The sequence below is a fragment of the Schistocerca piceifrons genome, chromosome 2 (assembly GCF_021461385.2).
Source record: "Schistocerca piceifrons isolate TAMUIC-IGC-003096 chromosome 2, iqSchPice1.1, whole genome shotgun sequence".
In the NCBI taxonomy this organism is placed as follows: Eukaryota; Metazoa; Arthropoda; class Insecta; order Orthoptera; family Acrididae; genus Schistocerca; species Schistocerca piceifrons.
In genome coordinates, this window is record NC_060139.1 from 736,745,988 (window position 1) to 736,767,235 (window position 21,248).

Sequence of the window (21,248 nt, forward strand, 5' to 3'; positions counted from 1 at the left end):
GCTGTCACCAAACGCAAGGTCCCGTATGTACGGTAACTAGAATATAAAATTGTGGAAAAAATTTCGGTCCAGTATTTTGTGATATTATCTGTCTAAAAGTAAGACATGGAAACAGGTTAAAGATACATTTAATGTACCTCTTTTGCGGCACTTGATATCGAATATCATTCGAAGATACATCAAATATTTTTCTAATTTACTTTATTTCTCACTTCTAGAAAAGTTATTTTATAAAACAGCTAACTAATTTTTTTGAATTGTTGCTGTTGTCCTGTGCTCAGAAAGCATGTACTTATTGTTACCTCATTTGGTTTCCTACCGTCTTCTGTCCTCGGAATTTCTCGAATTTAGTACTCGATTCGAAGGAAACTATTTTGTTGTTAACTATCACACCAGTTTTAATTATAATGTGCAGAGGACTACATCCTGAAGGGATAAACTTTGTGACACTCCATTTACTGAGCTAGCATCTCGTGAAATATTGTAATTTTCCCTCAAATCACTAATTAAGTTTTTCTTTCTAACCCCGAATACACTAAAATTACACCTCTCGCTGATCTGTTCTGTAATTTATACGGAATCTCGTTTTTGCTCCGCTCAAACGTTTGGCCGAAATCGTGGCCGAACGAATCACATACTTCCATCTCAATGAAGTCTAATGTCCACTGTGTGTGAAAACAGCACTCCTGAAAATCGGAAAAATGTCAATGAAACCAGGGGTGCTGGAATTTCAGACCATGTCCTGCACTTTCGTAAAACCAAGTACTGGTCACGACCATGCGGACTGCAGCGTCCCTTTTTTACGTATTGATTGGAGTGTTTCCTGGTGCTACGGCGGTAACAACACACAAAAATGTAATATCAATTGCTTAATATATTACTGAATTATTGTTATCTCTTGTACTCTGCACTGATTTATGGAAATCAATGTACCACTAAGACAAGAGGCAGGCATGAACCCGTTTATTTGCCTGGAATGCGTCCATTTAATAGGGCAGAAATGAAGTTTACATGTACTTTTATAAACAAGTACGTCGTGTGATTGGACTTTCCACGGTATTGCATATACATCTATCATACATAAATGAAAGTTGAAAGTAAAAGGTGAACTATTTAATTTTTTGCAGGGTCAATTTAAAGGACAACGAATTTCGTGGAGAAGTACATATTCCTTTTTTAGCGTTTGAGGGAGATTACAACGTGGACGCCACCGTCTTGAATCTCTCCTTGAAAGGAAACGGATCTGTAAAAGGAAATACAAGTAAGTATTGGACTCTTTGAGTGTTGTTATTTTTTGAAAAACGTACTTATCCAATTACAGTTCTGCTGATTTGAAAGCAAATGTGCGAATTAGGAAATGGGCTTCACAGTGTAGATCTTTCTATTCAACAGCAGGTGATGTATGCAGGGTCGATTCCATGAACAGGCCATCTGCTTGATAGCCTTCCAGAATAAGGAGCTATGAACCAGAAACCTGGAAAGTGTCTTCGGACACAACTAGTATGAATGCAAGGAGGGAATCAACTATCAGTTTTCATTCCCTTTCTGAGGCCACATCCTCACCAGTAGATGGCCGAATTTCGGATATGTGCATTTATTTCATATATTAGATTTTAAACGTATATCATTTTTTAAGTGAATATTCAGACGAATTTTTTTGTTATTTCAGTGAATGTAAAGAAGGATGTCGTTTGCAGAAGGAAAGTAGGTGCTTAGTATACCTCACGTGGTCCATATTTACGTCCAAAGAACTTGTAAAGTATTGGAAATTTGATGCCTCTTATGCGTTACTTCTTTTTAAAAAAAGAGATCAGTTGTTCTGTTGGAACGAGCAATGAAAACGAGTAGTGTGAGGCATGGTTAGATACACTATGTGATCAAAGGATCCGGACACCCCCAAAAACATACGTTTTCCATATTAGGTGCATTGTGCTGCCACCTAGTGCCTGGTACTCTATATCAGCGACCTCAGTAGTCTTTACACATCGTGAGAGAGAAGAATGGGGCGCTCCGCAGAACTCATGGACTTCGAACGTGGTCAGGTGATTGGGTGTCACTTGTGTCATACGTCTGTACGCGAGATTTCCATACTCCTAAACATCCCTAAGTCCACTGTTTCCTATGTGACAGTGAAGTGGAAACGTGAAGGGACACGTACAGCACAAAACAGTACATGCCGATCTCATCTGTTGACTGCCAGAGACCGCCGACATTTGAAGAGGGTCGTAATGTGTAATAGGCAGAAATATATACAGACCATCACATAGGAATTTTAAACTGCATCAGGATCCACTGCAAGTACTATGCCAGTTAGACAGGAGGTGAAAAAACTTGGATTGTGTGGAGTGACGAATCACGGTACACAATGTGGCGATCCGATGGCAGGGTGTGGGTATGGCGAATGATCGTTGAACGTCATCTGCCAGCGTGTGTAGTGCCAACAGTAAAATTCGGAGGCGGTGGTGCTACGGAGTGGTCATGATTTTCATGGAGGAGGCTTGCATCCCTTGTTGTTTTGCATGGTACTATCACAGAACAGGCCTACATTGATGTTTTAAGCACCTTCTTGCCTACCACTGTTGAAGATTAATTCGGGGATGGCGATTGCATCTTTCAAGACGATCGAGCACCTGCTCATAATGCACGGCCTGTGGCAAAGTGGTTCCATGACAATAACATGCCTATAATGGACTGGCCTGCACGGAATCCTGAACTGAATCCTACAGGACAACTTTGGGATGTTTTGGAACGCCGACTTCGTGCCAGGCCTCACCGACCGACGTCGGTACCTCTGCTCTGTGCAACACTCGTGAAGAATGGGCTGCCACTCCCTAAGAATCCTTCCAGCACCTTATTGAACGTATGCCTGCGAGAGTGGAAACTGTCATCAAGGCTAAGGATGGGACATCATCATATAGAATCCCAGCACTACCGATGGAGGTCACCACGAACTTTCAAGTCTTTTCAGCCAAGTGTCCGGATACTTTTGATCACATAATGTACGAAACTATCATCGTTACTGTTTCATGGTGCATATTATCTTGAGTTGCGAGTGCGATGCAGTGTGGCGCTAGCTGTTAAAGACTTTACTTCTCATCATTATAGATTGACAAATTTTCTGATGATAAGCCTACAGAAATGGCAAATAATTGATACTTGATTAACTACGGGTAGATTCTCTTCTCGCTGCCAAGCCAGAAGCTGAGGATTAAGTACAAAAATTAAGCTATTTTTTTCTAATTTATTGGTTTTCAGAAAAGCTAGTATTTAATAACAAGTGTAGCACTTGGCAGTGAAACACGCAATATTTACGTGCTACACTTATGAACGCCTCCGTTTCCGTTATAGATACATTGTAAAAGCCGATACCAGATTAAATTTCATTATATACTAAAAAGATGAAAATCTCCATTTAAGATGTGTGTATTGAATTAAAAGTACTAAAGAAACACGCTTTGTGCAAAAGTCTATTCAGAGCACTTTTGTCAGAAAATAGAGCCGGGAAGTATCAGAACAATTTAGAACTTTGCACATTTCCACATTTCTTAAAATAAAATAAAATAAAAAAAGTCCACGGAAAAGATAATTCCCAGAGATCTCACATGGTGGAAGAACTGTCTTGATCCACTTTATTCGGAGGTCAATACTAACATGTCACAGAAGTAAGTACAGAATGTGCTGAATAATTACCTGAGAGAGAGGTAACTGAATTAATTAGGCTGTTTATTATTTTTTCTAATTTTATGGTTGTGCAGAGCATCAGGGGCGGCATTGGCGATGGTGCAAATTTGCTTTCTGCAAATGATTCCACATACTCGTGCGAAAGGCATATTTGTAGAGTGGTCACGTTATTTTTGTAACGTACTACAGCATATTAATGTTACTAGAACTATGTGTTATGCACTGCGTACGTACAAATTAGCTCTTTGTAACTGATGTACAACTTTCAGTAAAATTTCCTGTAGTAAGAGGAGGCGTGTTTTCTTTTGGTTTTATCTTTAAAAATATTTTGCAGTGTTATTAACAGATTCAGGGTTTTAGTTTTTAGATTCTATATAGCCGAATGAAGAAAATGAAAACAAGTTCCTCGCCATAGTGACAGACGCGGTCTCATACATGGACAAAGGACAAGTGCTTACGGTTTTCCATTTCAAGTTCCAGAGTAAAGACGCAGTTCGTTGAAGGTCGTTCAAGACTACATCTTTTCAAGTACTTTGTGACGTCAACACGCTACCAGCTGCCAAATCAGAAAAACATTTGAGAGGTTGTTGTGATAGAGCCGTTGTTGCAGTGGATTGTTCAAATGATTCTGAGCACTATAACAATGGCTCTGTTCACTATAACAATGCATTCGTAATTAGTCTAAATATGTTCCCTAGGTTCTTGCCTGGATAGTTGACTTCAAAACATTGTTGCATGTTAACAAATGGTTCAGATGGCTCTGAGCACAACGGGACTTAACATCTGAGGTGATCAGTCCCCTAGAACTTAGAACTACTTAACCTAACTAACCTAAGGGCATGACACACATCCATGCCCGAGGCAGGAGTCGAACTTGGGACCGTAGCGGTCTCGCGATTCCAGACTGAAGCGGCTAGAACCGCTCGGCCACACCTTCAGGCTGCTGCAGTGGAGTTGTGCCATCTAAGACAGGAGTTTACAACAGAGAATTGGAAAAGAATACTATATTGATAGCAGAAATGGTTGCTGTTGACATTAGAAATTATTTAAAAAAATAAAGAGTTCCTACTTTGTATTGGCTCGTTTCTAACACGTGTGGTTGATAACAATGCCTGACATTTTCAGGAAAAGAGGAAGAGATCTTACGTAATTTCTTAAAATTAAAAAAATCTGTTTTTAATAATTTCTTAATTGCCTAGGCCGCGTACATAAGGAAGTAGAAATCAAAGTATGATGCCTGGACAAGTTCCAGTTGCCAACGCGTCCAGCTTATATCTACGAACAAGCACAAAAACAGAAATTTGTTTTCAACAAAATAATCTTTCGGCTTAAAATGTGCGAAGGTGAACGGAAATACAAATATAATAACCTACCGTTCATGGTAAAAAAGTCAACATAGAAGTTGCGGAACGAGCATCATATAAATATTATACGAACGTAAACTACATGCAACAATACAGTGTAACACCAACAAGAAATATTTAAATATACTATGCTCATATGAGACCCAAGTTGAACAAAAGTTGGGTGTATCTGTACTAACCATACCATGCAATGACCCGCACTTGTACGAGGGGCAATAATGCAACACATTCTTTTTCCTCAACCAGTTTTGGTTGAAAAAATGCAGAATTTGTTGTGGAGGTGGTGCAAACCTGTCCGATCTCCGCATTCCGGCCAGCCGCAAACAGCTGTGACTCCTGCAGTGTTGGAACGTGCGGGCCGTGTGACTCGAGGTGATTGCAGGATCGCGTTCAGTCACCTCGCTGCATAATTGGACGTCTCTCTTGGTAGCTTTGACACACATCTCCACCAGTGGGGATACTCAGTGGTGTGTTCCGGCTGGGTTCGTCGCCTCCTAACAGAAGACCACAAAGAGCGATGAAGAACTATCTGTGCATAATTGCTTATGCACTACGAGGCTGGTAGGGACATCGCTTCTAACCGTAAACGAAGCCGCAATCCCTAGAGTGGCGACACACCATTTCAAATCCCAAGGAAGAGTTCAAAGACGCACCTTCACGTTATGGTGCCGGTCTCCTGGAACTCTAAAGGGGTTCTGTTTGCTAACCTCCACCATAGTGCAAACATCAGCTAGGAAGTGTATTGTGCTGACCTCAAGAAACAGAGGAAACGACTAGCAGGGTGGACGTCGCCACAAAAATACAAACGAATCTCCCTCTCCCTGACAACACGATGGCTCGAGCAATTCTGTGCACCCCAGAGGAGCTCACAAAAGTTCATTGGAGTGTCCTTCCTCGTCCACCTTACAGCCCACATCTCGCACCTTCCGATTTACATGTCTGGCCCAATGAAGGACGTCCGCAGCTCGTGGTCTGGAGGGTACCGTTGCTGCCTCTAGATCACGGGGTCCCAGGTTCGATTCCCGATCGCGTTGGGCATTTTTCTCTGCCCAGGGACTGGGTGTTTGTGTTGTCCTCATCATTTCATCATCATTATCATCATCATTCGTGACAGTGGCTAAACTGCACTGTGAAAAAAAAAGTTGGACCGTGTAACAACTGGGATTTTGTATGGGCGCTGATGACCACGCAGTTGAGCGCCCCACAAATCAAACATCATTACTATCACCAATGAAAGGTGCACTACGCGGAAGCAGTGCATGGGTGATGCAGAGGTCGTTTACGTTGCAGTAACGCTAGCTCTGACGTCGACCAGTACAATGTTACCACGCGGGCTTGTATGCCCTCCCAGTAAGGTGATATAAGGCCGTCGAACTGAACGGAGATTATCTTGAAGCCGAAAGAGTGGAGAATAATAAGGAGTATTGGAATCCTGAATAAAACTTAATTTCTCTCAGATAAAAATGTATTGCACTACTTATTGAACGCCCCTCGTATAATAGGCAAGTACAAAACCAAATGTGGGATCTAGCAGCACAGTAGAAACAAGACTGGTTCTACACCTCAAAACCGGTGGCTCGTTTTTTTATTTTACAGGTTACTATTCCTTGCTGTAAGGGCTGTGATTTGTTTTGATATTTTTTGTCTAAACTAGCAGGGTAAAACAGAGGCCACTACTTCCACCACATCAAGTGGATTTAGTGCTCCCGTACTCATACTGAGCCGTAAACACTTCCCAGTTTATCAATGGGGAACATGATTACTACTGTTATAGATGCGTCGGCCGGTGTGGCCGAGCGGTGCTAGGCGCTTCAGTCTGGAACCGCGCGACCGCTACGGTCGCAGGTTCGATCCTGCCTCGGGCATGGATGTGTGTGATGTCCTTAGGTTAGTTAGGTTTAAGTAGTTCTAAGTTCTAGGGGACTGATGACCTCAGATGTTAAATCCCATAGTGCTCAGAGCCATTTGAACCATTTTTTTGTTATAGATGCCATGCGTGCAATGCTCGAGCCAGGTGCGTGATATTGAATCTTTATACTATCGTTAATGGCTCGAGATCTGCACGACCTTATAGCAACCGTTATAGTTCTGCATTATTCTGGTACACTAGGGGTGAGTTCACCTAATGAAAGAGAGAAAATGTAAGATTAACGGACTCATTTATTAAACAGTTGAGAATCGAACAATAATACAACCAAATCGTGGGGAGGGGGGCGGGGGGGGGGGGGGGGGAGAAAGATTCGAGTTCAGCAGCCTGCCCCAACGTACGTTCATAACAAGCCACGATAGCAGGAGGGAAGGAATTTTAGTAACGATCGCCGTATTATCAAATAGAAGCCCATTAATAAAGGAAGGGGTTGCAGGCGTGCGACGACCACCACCAGAAATTAGCCAAAGAGGATGCTACTGATACTGTGCGTGAATCGCTTGGTAGCCTCCCGTACTAAAGCAATAAAACCCGCAAGACGCGAAACTATTCAGAATGACCTATCAGGTTCCCTCTGGGCCGCAGGGCGCTAATCTACAGGGCACGTCGGCGCTCATGCTTACCGAACTTCATCTCGTGGAAACGGCACCTCCGGTCTCCGACACGGTCACACTAGAACTGAACTACTGCCCCTTTGTCCACCACCCATCCGCGGAGGGCGGTTGGCGCCCGCCCGCGAAAAACGGGAGCGCACCTGAACTGGTTAATCATAGGGCCGGAATTTCACAGGGAGGCGACCTCGCGACGTTAAAATTGAGCAGAAATAGCGTCTACAAGGTTGGTAAGGCAGGTTGGGGAACTGAGAAGAGGAGAAACTTTGGTCACTACTGAATGTTCAAACGACACCACGTGCTACCCTGGCGATCGTAAAAGGGATGGGAAACGGGAAGCCATCATGGCTGCTAGGAAGACTGCTGCCCTCGCCCATAAATAAAGAAAATTTCTAGCGCCAAGCTCCTCTCACAGATCAGTGTGAGACAAGCTGTAATAATCGTCAAATAAATCAGGCAACCCATAGAAATTATTAATATTACCTTCAGGTTATTACTTTACCGAGTACCAGAATGCTGGGAATGAACTACGAGCACTGAATGGTGAACGAAGTGCACGTCTTTCAACCTGTGGCAATAAACGAATCAAACTAATACATAGCAAACAGTAAAAAAACAAATCCAAAAGCTGTGACAATGTTCAAAAGGAAGAACATCCCATAGATAACAAAATCAGAGTTAAACATAAAACATAAAAAATTCTTCGTTACGCCACATAATTCGTCGATACCGAAATGAAACGTTTGTGCGTTCAATAGCACTAACTTGACAAATACCCATTCACAGCCATAACTTAACTGAACACTGCATGCACTCGCACAGGCCGAAGAAAATGTTGACATAAGACCAAACAGGTGACGCGCAATGTATATAGGAACTCATAAAAAATAACAAAATGGCTCTGAGCACTATGGGACTCAACTGCTGAGGTCATTAGTCCCCTAGAACTTAGAACTAGTTTTACTAACTAACCTAAGGACATCACACACATCCATGCCAGAGGCAGGATTCGAACCTGCGACCGTAGCGGTCTCGCGGTTCCAGACTGCAGCGCCAGAACCGCGCGCCCACTTCGGCCGGCTAAAAAATAACAAGTAACATAGTAAAAATTCTGTGCAGAAAGAACAATGTAATAATCAATGTACTTGACAAAGAAATCTAGAGCGTGAAACGTTAAACAGCAATATGACCTATAACAAAAGATTTAAAAATCATTAGTCTCAGCTTATCGTATTACAGAGTCAAACCATAGTGCCAACATATCTTATTACAAAATCAAATTAGCAGTTACGGCGAGGAGACAGCTGATGCAGGTGGGAACGCCACCTCACGTGACGTGAAGGTAATCCGTCTTGCAGTCGTACGCGCAAGCGTAGCTGAATGGAGGGCAGAAACGGCAGAAGAAGCACACAGTCATCGGGCCGAAATATTGAGGTGTATCATCATTATAGCTTACCAAAAAATTCCTTTGAAGTTCGTGAAAAATACTAAAGAGAAATTCTGATTAAACTCTCTCCGCTCGGACGGCGGTCCATTTCATACAACTGTCGATCCCCTATTCTTCGAGTAGCTTCCTTCCTTTAGGGGCATTATGCAACACTTTGAAGCCGTGCTCTGCATCTTCCACCCTGTGTCTCTCCATAGCGATGTGCGTACCAAGAGCTGCCATATTTCGCGAATAGGTATGTTCTGGAAAGCGCACCGAAAGGAGCGGCCCGCCTGGCCGATGCAGTAGAGGTCACAATCATTACAGGTGATCTTGTAAACTTCTGACTTATTAAACTTATTACATTTTGGGCCTGTTCGGTGTCGTAAGTGTGTAGTAAGCGAATTTATTGTTCGGAAACCAATTCTAACACCGGTCTTATGAAACCACTGCTCGACTTTTTGTGAAACCTGACCATGATATGCCATAGCCGTAAATTTAGTTTTTGTTTCATGGCTGCTATTATTGTTAGCCGCGACCTTATTATTATTATTATTATAACATTAAATTATCTGTTTTTTTATTTTATTGTAACAGCAACATCGGATATTTTATATGTATTGGCCAGTGCAATTTATTTAAGGATACTAATTTCTTCATCAGTTTTATCCTGCTGTAATGTCAGACACAATAGTCGATGAATCATTTAACGGGAGAAAGCTCCTTTAACCCGTTGGTTACCATCAGAATTAAAAAAGACTGCAACATTACCTTTGTCTGCAGTGTATCCATAGCGTTTTCTGTTTCAAGCTTTAAATTTATGACACCAGAGGTACTTTTTACAGACCACGGATCTTAATTAATGCCAGAGCTTATGTAGAAGTTGTTCTGACTCCTGCATATTCAGAAGCTGTGAACTAACGCACGCCATCCTAGAAATGGGAGATCTGAGCATGTGGATAGCACAACAGACATAATGTGAAGTCATTTTGAAAAGAGGCACTACATCCGTTTGGAAGACCTGCTGCATGAGTTCGAGTGTGGACCTGTCGCGAACTATATGTCCGGACCTATGTTTGGAGGCGGAGCCATCACATCTCACAACTGCGATAGGCTTCGCGGGTGGACGTAGCACGCGTTACGTCCGGAAACGTATTCTATGTTCGAAGTTCGGTCCACCAGCAGAGGGGACTGGGTCATGGGAGCCGTTCAGTTGAGACAGCGATCTCAACATTTAATTCCAAGTATAATGATAAAAGATATATGTGACCGGTTTTCTAGAAGGATTCCATGTATACATGGCCTGTTGTGGGAATGTTTCACGTTTCCCATTAACGGCAACATCCGTCCGAATGCAAAAGCCTGTTGGAGTGTAGGAATGTACCTGCGTTAACTTTGCCATACTCTAGACGACCGAATAGCGAACTAATACTTAGTATGTGTTGGATAGGTTTCGTGATCAAGTGGAAATTTGAGAATGAATATGGATGTGTGTTTGTGTTGGACTGTTATTCTCTCCCATGTAAATTGTTCGGTTGACTGCTTCTGCAGATTTCACGCCTTTATTTAGTTGAGAGAAGATCGACTGTGGGGCATGCATCTAGCAGGTGAAAGAGACGTTCGCTTGTTGTCTAGACATGAGAAACACCTTAGTTGGCTTGTAAATTATATGGATGATTTGGAGTCCGTTACATAAGCGAGATGGGTATTCGTGGGTGGAAATATCATTTTTCGTCTATATGTTTCTAGTTACTCAGTGGTCTAGAGCACACTCCACCTAGCTAAAGTTTCGGGTCTGCAGAGAAATAATTTCCAGTCTATACCTTCGGAATTATGTTGCATGAGCGATCGGAAGGCTACTTTTGGGTGCTAGATATCGATAAGTACCTCGAAAATGATATAATATTATGGTAAACCATGCGAAAATACTTGTGTTCTTGTATTCAAGCTCCTGTCTTCAGTGGAAGAGCAGTGTAATTGAGTATTTTCATATTTGACGATACGTATGGCACTTTGCGAGGTTTAGTTGTCGTAGCAATTTGGCGATTAGTGTAAGATAGTTTATTGCCGCTGAAAGCCTCGTCTGTAGAAAGAAAGAAAAGGCAGACGGTGCTTCCCTAGGACTGAGGAGCATCGTGACATATAGCCAGTGTAAGTGTAGGTATGCCATAATGTTTTCTTGTGCTCTACAGATATAAAAGATAACTGCACTGTTATGTGCATATTTTGCATTGTAAAGTTACTGCAGCTTATGTTGTGTAAAATGAGTATATATTGCATTGTAAAGTTATTGTGGTTGATGTTGTGGCATGACTAGAGAGGATGAGTGTGTGTCCTGTTGTGAGGTACGTATAGATTCACCACATCGATAACTGCGAGAGACTTTTTACGGGAAAGTACATCGATCGGTGTCAGACTGTAGCAGAAATAGTAATGTATAATTGTAGTTACACTGGTAAATATGTTCCTGGGTTCCAATATCATTGTGTATCTTGTACGTAATTGATGATCTATAGCCAACATTATGTGTTTAACTGTCAATGCACTTTAGCGATCTGTGCAAAATAATTGTACCACTGAACGTCTCATCTGCAGAAAGGAAGAAAAGGTGGATGGTGCTTCGATACCGGTGGCATCAGTAATTCGTCGGGTAAATTCGATAACAGCCAGTCATAATTCTCGATTAATTCACATCCTTTGTGCTGGGATATAGGGGCTTTTACGTAGCGGTGGGAACATATGTGTACGTTGAGAGCAGGGAGGGTAACACGTTATGCAGTGGGTACCACATTACGAGCGCTGGGGAGAGTGCATTCGACGCTATTTTCGTAAACAGGTTCTGTTAGGGCAAGAATTTTCGTGAATACAAGCTGAAACATCAAGAAAGCGAGGAGTAACTATTTCTGCGACAGTATACAATTTCCACAAGTTCGACTGAGTTCTTCTTTTTTATATAGTCACGTGACATGAGTATAAGATTGAGAACCTTTTAGATGGCGAGTCACCACGCGGACTTTCTGCGGGGTTGTTAAGCATGGTTAAACGGGTGTGTCATGTCATGCTAGGAGAAATGCGCCCTGTGCTACTCTGTCATCAACGGTAAAGACACATACTGCCCAGAGGTGTCTCACATATTGGGGCTGCGCCCATGAGTTCTGCGATGTCAGTATAGCAGTGGCCGTATATCTGAAAATACATGCAACTTTCACATGTGTCCGTTGGCGGCTCGTGACTATGACAGCGCGTGCGTTCCTGGCCAGTCACACCAGCACCTGTGTCTAGGTGAACATGTATTTTGATAGGAATTTCTCTGGTGTCAAGTATGAAAGGGGCGCCACGGCCTCATGTGTGCAGGACCTTAACAGGATTCTGTGTGTCGTTTGACAGCTGACGGCTGCATCACTTGGTGGGGGTTGCTGCTAACCTCCTGTGTGGTCTAGTGGACAGGGGGTTGTGGATGGTGCTTGTGCGTGTTGATTGCATTATTTTGTGTGCTAGTCTGTAGGCTGTGCTATGCGTTATTTGGACAGTTTACAAGTACTGAGGATGTCTACACATCACTGTGCTGTATTATTTAGGGGGAATCTGTATGTCTGTACCGAATTTATTTCAGTAAATTAGGAGTTGTTGCATGTCTGCAGAATGTGTATTGTGACCCCAAGGATATCAGGGCGAGTGTTTTGTGTCAGTGTGATAAATATACTCCATTTCTAAATAAAATGTTCGAAAATAAATAGAGTGCACTTCTTTGTTACTCTCCCAAGCAGATCAGTGCAGCCTGAGTCATTTTCACGTCATTTTCACCCTACAGACCACCATCTGGGATTAGGACACAGGAGGGATGACAGGACCCTCTGGTGGCAGTAATGTGTACTAGGTCAGTTGCAGTCTAGATCTCATGGTGGAGACATTGCTTGCAAACTAAAAACTTATGTCCATCATAGGCAGAGTCGTTTTCCTGCTATTTCCCCCCATCATCTTGTATGATGTCATGCACTGTACACATTAGTACACGTTAGTGCACGTTAGCACACGTTAGTGTATGTTAGTGTACGTTGGCCCGACATCATGGATTGGTAAGGGAACATGGCAGTCAGCTGAGGATCATGGTGGAGACTTTAACTATTTCAAGTCCAGGTGGGCGTGGCATTCGCAACAATCCATTCCAAGTTCACAGTGGCGCTCTCTGGTGGTGTCATTATAGATGAGTTATTTAGGAGCAGTTTGCAGGTCTGTATGCTGTGTGGCATGTCAGAGAATGTGCTTTGTATCACTGTGACAAATATACTCCATCCCTAAATAAATTGTTTCTTTCTTCACCAACTCAGTGCAGGCTGAGTCTTTTTCCCATAGGTCCCTAGGAAGAGGTGGTGGTAGGGTGACTTAGGTTAGTGGTGGTAGGCCAATTGATCATCTTTCCGTAATTTTCTTAGGTTTGATGAATTATCCTGTTGGAATTTGAACTTCCCGCCGTTTTTCTGGGGAAGGGGGGCATGGCACATTCCCACCAAAATTCGACTTCCCGCCAAAATCCGCCATCTTGAATGACGTCATGGCCGCCATCATGGGTGACGTCATGCCCTGTTGCCAAGTTTACAAGCCGCCGTCTTGAATGACGTCATCGCCGCCATCTTGGATACATATGGCAACAATGCCGAGTGGACCAGTAACTGCTTTGTTCCAACACTCTGGGTTTCCCACAGTCCATGTTTGATTACCATACAATGCTGTACTCCAGAGATACATTCTCAGAAATATTTTCCTCAAATTAAACCTGATATTTGATATTAGTAGACTTTTCATGGCCACAAATGCCCTTTCTGCCATTACTAGTCTGCTTTTGATGTCCTCCTTGCTCTGTCCATCGCTTGTTATTTGACTACCTAGGTAGCAGAATTCCTTAACTTCATCTACTTCGTGATCAACAATCCTGATATTAAGTTTCTCGCTGTTCTCATTTTACAACTTCTCATTACCTTCGTATTTCTTCGATTTACTCTCAACCTATGCTCTGTTCTCATTAGACTGTTCATTCCATTCAGCAGATCATGTAGTTCTTCTTCACTTTCACTCAGAATAGCAATGTCATCAGCAAATTATATCATTGAATCCTTTCACCTGAACCTTTCCTTTCTTCCATTATTGCTTCCTCGATGTACAGATTGAACAGAGGGCGAAAGACTACATCCTTGTATTACTTCCTTGTTAATATGAGCACTTCGTTCTTGGTCGTCCACTCTTATTATTCTCTCTTGGCTGTTTGACATATTGTATATGAACCGTCTCTCCCTGTAGCTTACCCCCATTTTTCTCAGAATTTCGAACATATTGCACCATTTTTCATTGTCGAACGCTTTTTCCATGTCGACAAATCACAAATATAGGCTAACGAAAAGGTGGGATAGTATAGCGTTCTTTGTCCTGTGGTAAACCGTGTAACTGTTGTAATAGCTATTACCGTCCAGCCATTAATCTCTCATTAACTGCACGTTTTGACAATACCATTTAATTGTTAGTTTTACGTACTATATAATTTAGGTACTAAACGTCTTTGTCATTAAAAGATATTATGGAAAGCACAACAGAGTATGCAGTTAATTGCTTACAAGCTTTACTGTTAGGTGGTGGTACCTTACAGTACAATATCAGTGCGTACGATCCCAATCCATTTATTCTTAATAATGGCTCTAGAGATAGTAAGCTTTCACACAGCCAACAGCCATACATACGTCCGAATTCTGACATATGCCCGCACTACGTACTCTTGTTGCCAATGCATAAAACGAAAAATGATTTTGAAACATTTGCAACGGTGGTAGTTTGCGTACGTATCTGCGTTGGTCATCTAAGTTGATTTCGACTCGATACCGAACTGTCAGATATGACACCTCTGTGTGCTAAATTTCGCACTCAGAGTACCGTCAAACCACCTAAAATTTAGCCATGTATTTTTTGTACTATACTGTAGATGCAGAATAAGAAAAATTTTATTATTCATATCGGTCCTTGTCTAATTTTAATCGGTAGCAGCATAGAATGTGCTGTCAATCGAGCAGGTCAGAAAAACAAACAAAAAAAAAAAAAACAGAATTTCTGATATGTATACAGCAATCCTTTACGAGGCGATTGTATACGTAGGCTGTTAATGGTTAAACATTTTAGAAACCTTTTAGAAACGGCCAATGGTGAACCATGTTCTTTTTCTGTTACAGCTGAGAACTGTTCAGAATTTGTACTCAAAGGGGATCTGGAGAAAAGAGATGGAGGGAGGTACTTCAATTTCAAACAACTGAAGATTAAGCTCATAGTGAAGCAGTTGAAAGCTTGTGTTAATGGGCTCATCAATGGTGAACTAGTAATTGGTAAGTTCAGGACGTGCTCACGTCTCTTAATTGCCCGTGTGCTGGCAGCTCTAAATATAAACAACTTAGTGAGTCATGATAATATCATAATGAAGTGTGTGTATTAAAGGAGGTGCCGAAAACAGAATGGAATTTTAGGATAGCTTAGTGTTTTTTTTTATCTACTTTGTGATAAATTCAAGCATCATCCTAATTGTCAACAGCATCAGCCATTTGACATCTGCTGCTGAATAAATGCCTCCTCAGGGCTTTCATTGTATTACGAATTTCGGTTATAAGCAGCCCTGATGCTGTTATTTACTTCCTAAAACGCCTTCCACGAAGTTGCCATTTCGAGTCCGTCAAAGAACTTCTTTGGCCCATTTACCATTGATTCATCTGACTAGAAGTTCCTCTCATCTCTATCCCAAAAATTGCATCTTCGTTTATTTCTTTTAATGTCAATCCATCCATTGTCTTCAGCTGTAGTAAATAAGAAAATCATTGATGATCTGTATTATGTTTCCGCTGTGCTTTTATTTTACATTAATATGACACGACTATAAGTGATTTTACCTCTCATAGTTTAACTTTTTTTTCCACTCTTAAAATACACTAACGGGTAGCATGAAGTTTAAGAGACTACTCAGCAGGAGGTGGGATATGAAGGTACTAAGGAATGAAGAGATACGCTTGATGTTCTCTGCGACAATGAATAGCTCAGCAGACAGTACAACGGAAGAGGAATGGACATCTCTAAAAAAGGCAGTCACAGAGGTTGGAAAGAAAAACATAGACACAAAGAAGGTAGTTGCGAAGAAATCATGGGTAACAGAAGAAATACTGCAGTTAGTCGACGAATAACAGAGAAGTTAAGGCGAAATGGGTGCATGAAAAACACGAAGGAATCGAAAAAGAAATAATTATCAGAAGGACCCACTCAGCACACAGAAAACAAGCTTAGGTGAATTTAAAAGCAAGGGTGGTAACATTAAGAGCGCAATGGGAATTCCTATCCGAGAGCGGAAAAATGGAAAGAGTACAATGAAGCCACCTGTGAAGAGGAAAAATTATCTGATGTTGCGATAGAAGGAGACAGTGATGTCAACACAGAAGTCATTGGGGATCCAGTATTACAGTCAGAATTCAGAAGAGCTATGGTAGACTTGAGATCAAATAAGGCAGAAGGGATCGAAAATACTCCATCAAAATAACTAAAACCATTGGGTGAGTGGCAACCAGACGATTATTCAAGTTGGTGTACAGAATATATGAGACTGGCAACGTACGATCAGACTTTCGGAAAACTATCATCCACACAATACCGAAGATAACAAGTGCCGATAAGTGCGAGCACTGTCACACACTCAGCTTAATAGTTAATGCAGCCAAGCTGCTGACAAGAATAATACTCAGACGAATGGAAAAGAAAATTGAGGATCCGTTAGATGAGGATCAGTTTCGCTTTAGGAAATATAAAGGCACCAGATAGGCGGATCTGATGTTGCTTTTGATAATGGTCGCAATAATGAAGAAAAATAAACACACGCTCATAAGATTTGTCGGTCTAGAAAAAGCGTTCGCAATGTAGATGCAAGAGGTTCGAAATGCTAAGACAAATATGATTGATCCATAAGGAAAAAGGGGTTATATACAGTACATACTACAATCAAAGAAGAACAATGAGACTGGATGATCAGGAACGAAGTGCTCAGATTAATAAGAGTGTAAGGCAGCCTTCCGCCCGTACTGTACAATCTACACATCGAAGAAGCAATGGCGGAAGTAAAAGAAAGAATCAAGTGCGGGATTAAAATTCAAGGAGGAAGGATTTCAGTGGTAAGATTTGCTGATGACGATACTATCGTCAGTGAGAGTGAATAAACGTCTGATTGGTACAGAATATGGCTTGAGATTAAATCGAAGAAAGACGAAAGTAATGAGAAGTAGCAGCAATGAGAACAGTGAGAAACTTCACATCGGCAGCAAAGTAATCCACGACGGACGGAGCATGGAGGGCATAAAAATCAGAGTAGCAATGGCGAGGAAGGCATTCCTGACCAAGAGAAGTGTACTAGTACCAAACATAGGTCTTAATTTGAGGAAGAAATTTCTGAGAACGTACGTTTGGAGCACAGCATTGTGTAGTATTGAAATATGGACTATGGGAATACTGGAAAGAAGAGAATCGAAGCATATGAGACGTTATGCTAGAGAAGAACGTTGAAGATCAGGCGGACTATAAGGTAAGGAACGAGGAAGTTCTCTGCAGAATCGGAGAGGAAAGAAATACATAGAAAACACTGACAAGAAGCAGGGACACGATAAAAAGGGCTCTGATAAGATATCAGATATCAGGGAATACCTTGCATGGTACCAGAGGGAGTAGTAGAGGGCAAAAACTCTAGAGAAAGACGGAGATTAGAATGCATTCTACAAATAACTGCCAACACAGGTTGCTAGTGCTACAATGACATGAAAAGGTTGGCACGAGAGAGGAATTCGTGGCGGGCCGCATCAAACCATTCAGAAAACCAGCGTAAGAAATACGCAGTGTCCCTCTGGCACTGGCGCTGGATTTCTGCTAGGGATATTCATCTTTTTGCTGACCGCATGAACCGTTAAGGTTACCCCAAATACTTTCAGAATGAATAAATATATTGAGCTTCGGTTTTTGCTAATGTTGCAGGCGACAATATGCCAAATTTCGTGTAGTTCGCAAGTCATGTTTTATCGGTTATAGTAGGCGAACCATGACACCGACTTTGTTTCTCTATAATGGAACTATAAACATTTTTTGTGGCATTTGAAAGAAACCTCTAAGAGAACTTCAGCGACATGACATGTACGGGACTTGAGCAAATAGTATCAATATAACAACGCTGCAAGCCACTCTCCCGTCTTTAGGAGAAGAGGTTCCTCAAATGTCTGTCCCGTTACACCAAAAGTAAGCAAACATGTAACTCGGGTGATATGGTTCGTGTATGTATTATCACGGATGTGATACCAAGTACTCAAAATGTTGGCCTTGTGCAGTGCTAAAAGCTATAATGTGACTCTGGAGAAACAATACTACACGCTGAACTTCATCTGGAGTTAACTACAGGGACGATCCGTTTTACAAGGCATTTCGGGCCTTCAAGAGTCGTCTTTGTTTGCTACTAGTCATCTTGTTTTAATTTTCGCCGTAATAAAAAGTATAGATGTGTTTCGTTTTGAGAGTCTACAGACCCATGTTCTCTCAAGACTGTCATTACAGGTGTGGAATGTGAGGGACATGCCTCATGTTGGTACCACACTTGTTGCCTTACGTCTAATCGAGTGTCTTCCAATAACTGCTGCAGCAGCAGCTCCAGATATTGGAGTGTATTTAGATTCCCATCAATAAAGCAGGGACGAATTACGTGAATCCTGAAAAACACGCAACAAACGTTGATTGACAAAGAGCGTTGTTTTTATCCAATTCTCTGAGGCTGCGTGGATTTACACTGACGATTAGTGCGTATTGTGAAGACTGACTTGCCCGTGATTTGTACCCGATGCTTGTTCCTTAAACAAAATGTACGTAAATATGCCGCATCAGTTTGCGCATTTCGTAGATAACATTCGCAAAACTGTAAACAGTTTTGGAAGTCGTTAGCATGACTCAGTAAATGCAGCGAAATGTGAAGAGGATGGAAGTGATGGTGTGTAAGCAGAACTCTCGTTTGGTTGATCCGTCTGCTGTTTCCGAGATGCCTCTTAGTGACATGTGTATTGTGCGTTACTGCTGCTAAAATGTTAGTTTTATTCCTTTCATTATTTGCTCTTCTTTTTAGTTGATGTATTTTGTTCTGCACCCTTCCATTTCTACTGCTTTTTGAAAAGAATTTTTACAAAGGCAGATCGTGAGTTCTTGGCACGATGTGGATACTCTTCAGTATACAACCGCACCACTGCCCTACTAGTTTGGCGACATTCACCATGAACAATATTCACTTTTTTGACTCTCCTGTACTTTGTCGATGGCTCAGTAGCTTTGCGAGGAAGTCACTTCAGTGCTACAATAGCAGAACAAAGCCGAATGAGCTTCAACCGCAGAGACAAACACAAAAACTACACCTGAGTTAGGCGTCCGCTTACGTTTGGTATAACAGGGTAGACGCTTCTGGAACATCTTGTCGTGACGGCGGTACAGCGGTCGGCGGCGTTGTTATCTTGACACTGTATGATCAAGTCGCATAATGTTGTTGAAGTTCTCTTAAGAGCTTTTTCAAATGCCACAGAGAAAAACACGTTGTTCTGTCAGCAAGAAACAAAGTCGTTGGTGTAATTCGGGGACTATAAAAGATAGAAAAATACTTGCGAACGTCAAGAAATACGCCATATATCCGATATACCTTGCCAAAAGCCGCACCTCCCTATATTTATTCGTTTTGGATATATATGATGTAGTCTATCTTAGCTTCCTCGCGATGTCACATACTTGTGACAGTCTTTTTACAGCTATGAACTCTCGCTGAAGTTGTGTGGACTGTCTGCTTGATATTAAGTTATCTGTCGATGGCCTAGAAAGCCGAAAGTCGGTTCACTACGACCTCTTCAATAAATATTATTTTGTAACACCGGTAATTTCCAAGAATTATTGCCTCTCCAAGTCGCCGGGTCCAAACGATACATGTCGAACGTGCGATCCTAAATCGATCGCGCGACTCTGGTGGCGGGCGTTATGAGTATGTTTACGGTGGTCATTACAGCAACGACAAAAGAACAGCGTTACAAAAATACTTGTAATTACAAAGGAGACGAGTTTCCTTACTCGTTGTCGGAGTTGTCGTCGTGTGAAAGTCCATGGGATGTGTGCGCTACGGGAACAGTTCCCTTTTTGCCATTAATTCGCGGCGGTGTGTAACTTAGAGCAACTAAGGGAACGACGGAAAACAGACAAAAATGACGATCAAAAATAATTTATCATAACGCCCGCCACCAGAGTCGCGTGATCGATTTAGGATCGCACCTTCGACATGTATCGTTTGGACGCCGCGACTTCGAGATGCAATCATTCTTGGAAATTACCGGAACACCGATACTGTATATTTAAAGTTTTTAAAATTAATATATTAGTTGAGTATCGACGAGAGAACATCTGTGAATATTAGGAGATATGAACGTAGTGGATAGTCACTTCTTACGTAAGTTACCCATTCTCGGCCACTTGCTGAAAATTTTTATCTGCACAGGATGGTTTCGAGACAATAGTAGTTAATGAACGGTTTACTTCAAGTATCAGACGAACGAGGGATTGGTCTGACCCTACTGATTTCTTGAGAATACAGGCCATAAGAAAGCTCTTACATTCCAATACCTTTAACGTAGATAACGACGATGTAACGAGTTTATCACTGTTTCGTTTTAGGTGACGCTGTTCGTGACACCACTGGGCATCAGCTGGACTTATGGAAGTTCATCAAGGAAACCATCGAACAAACTCTATCAGAAGTTGCACTAGAAGTGATCAACAGCGTAGCCAAACAAATCAACGTCGATGAACTGTTCCCTTAGTGAACTAACGAACTCTTTTTCTTGGTTGTGATATTTAAAATATCTCTGAAGTTAGTAATCCAGTTCATTATTTCAGCAAACTGTACAACTTGAAATCGCTTTTTGTGTCTGGCATCCCCATGGCCGCTGAAATAAAACTTTCTGAGCAAATGCGTTAACTACATTGTTTTTTTTTTTTTTTTTACATATTTCCGTTCCCACACCAAACGGGTATTTTAAATATAAATTAGTAGCCATTCCTTTCTTTTTTCTTTCTGTCAACTTTACGTGTGGTTCCAATTTCATGTGTTTGAGATCGTTCAGTTCCTTCAAAAGAGCAAACAGTTAATTTGTTTCTACGTGGTTTATACACCTGTA

At 41.7% G+C, this 21,248-nt stretch overlaps 1 protein-coding gene across 1 annotated transcript in view; it reads left to right on the plus strand.

Annotated features, from left to right (window-relative positions):
* LOC124775807 overlaps positions 1-20,891 on the plus strand; it is a 76,444-nt gene extending 55,553 nt beyond the window's left edge. Inside the window, exons 4-6 of the mRNA XM_047250638.1 lie at positions 1,128-1,261; positions 15,222-15,371; positions 20,746-20,891. Coding sequence (XP_047106594.1) covers positions 1,128-1,261; positions 15,222-15,371; positions 20,746-20,891 — 430 coding nt within the window. The remainder of the gene's footprint in view (positions 1-1,127; positions 1,262-15,221; positions 15,372-20,745) is intronic.
* Positions 20,892-21,248: the final 357 nt, after the last annotated feature.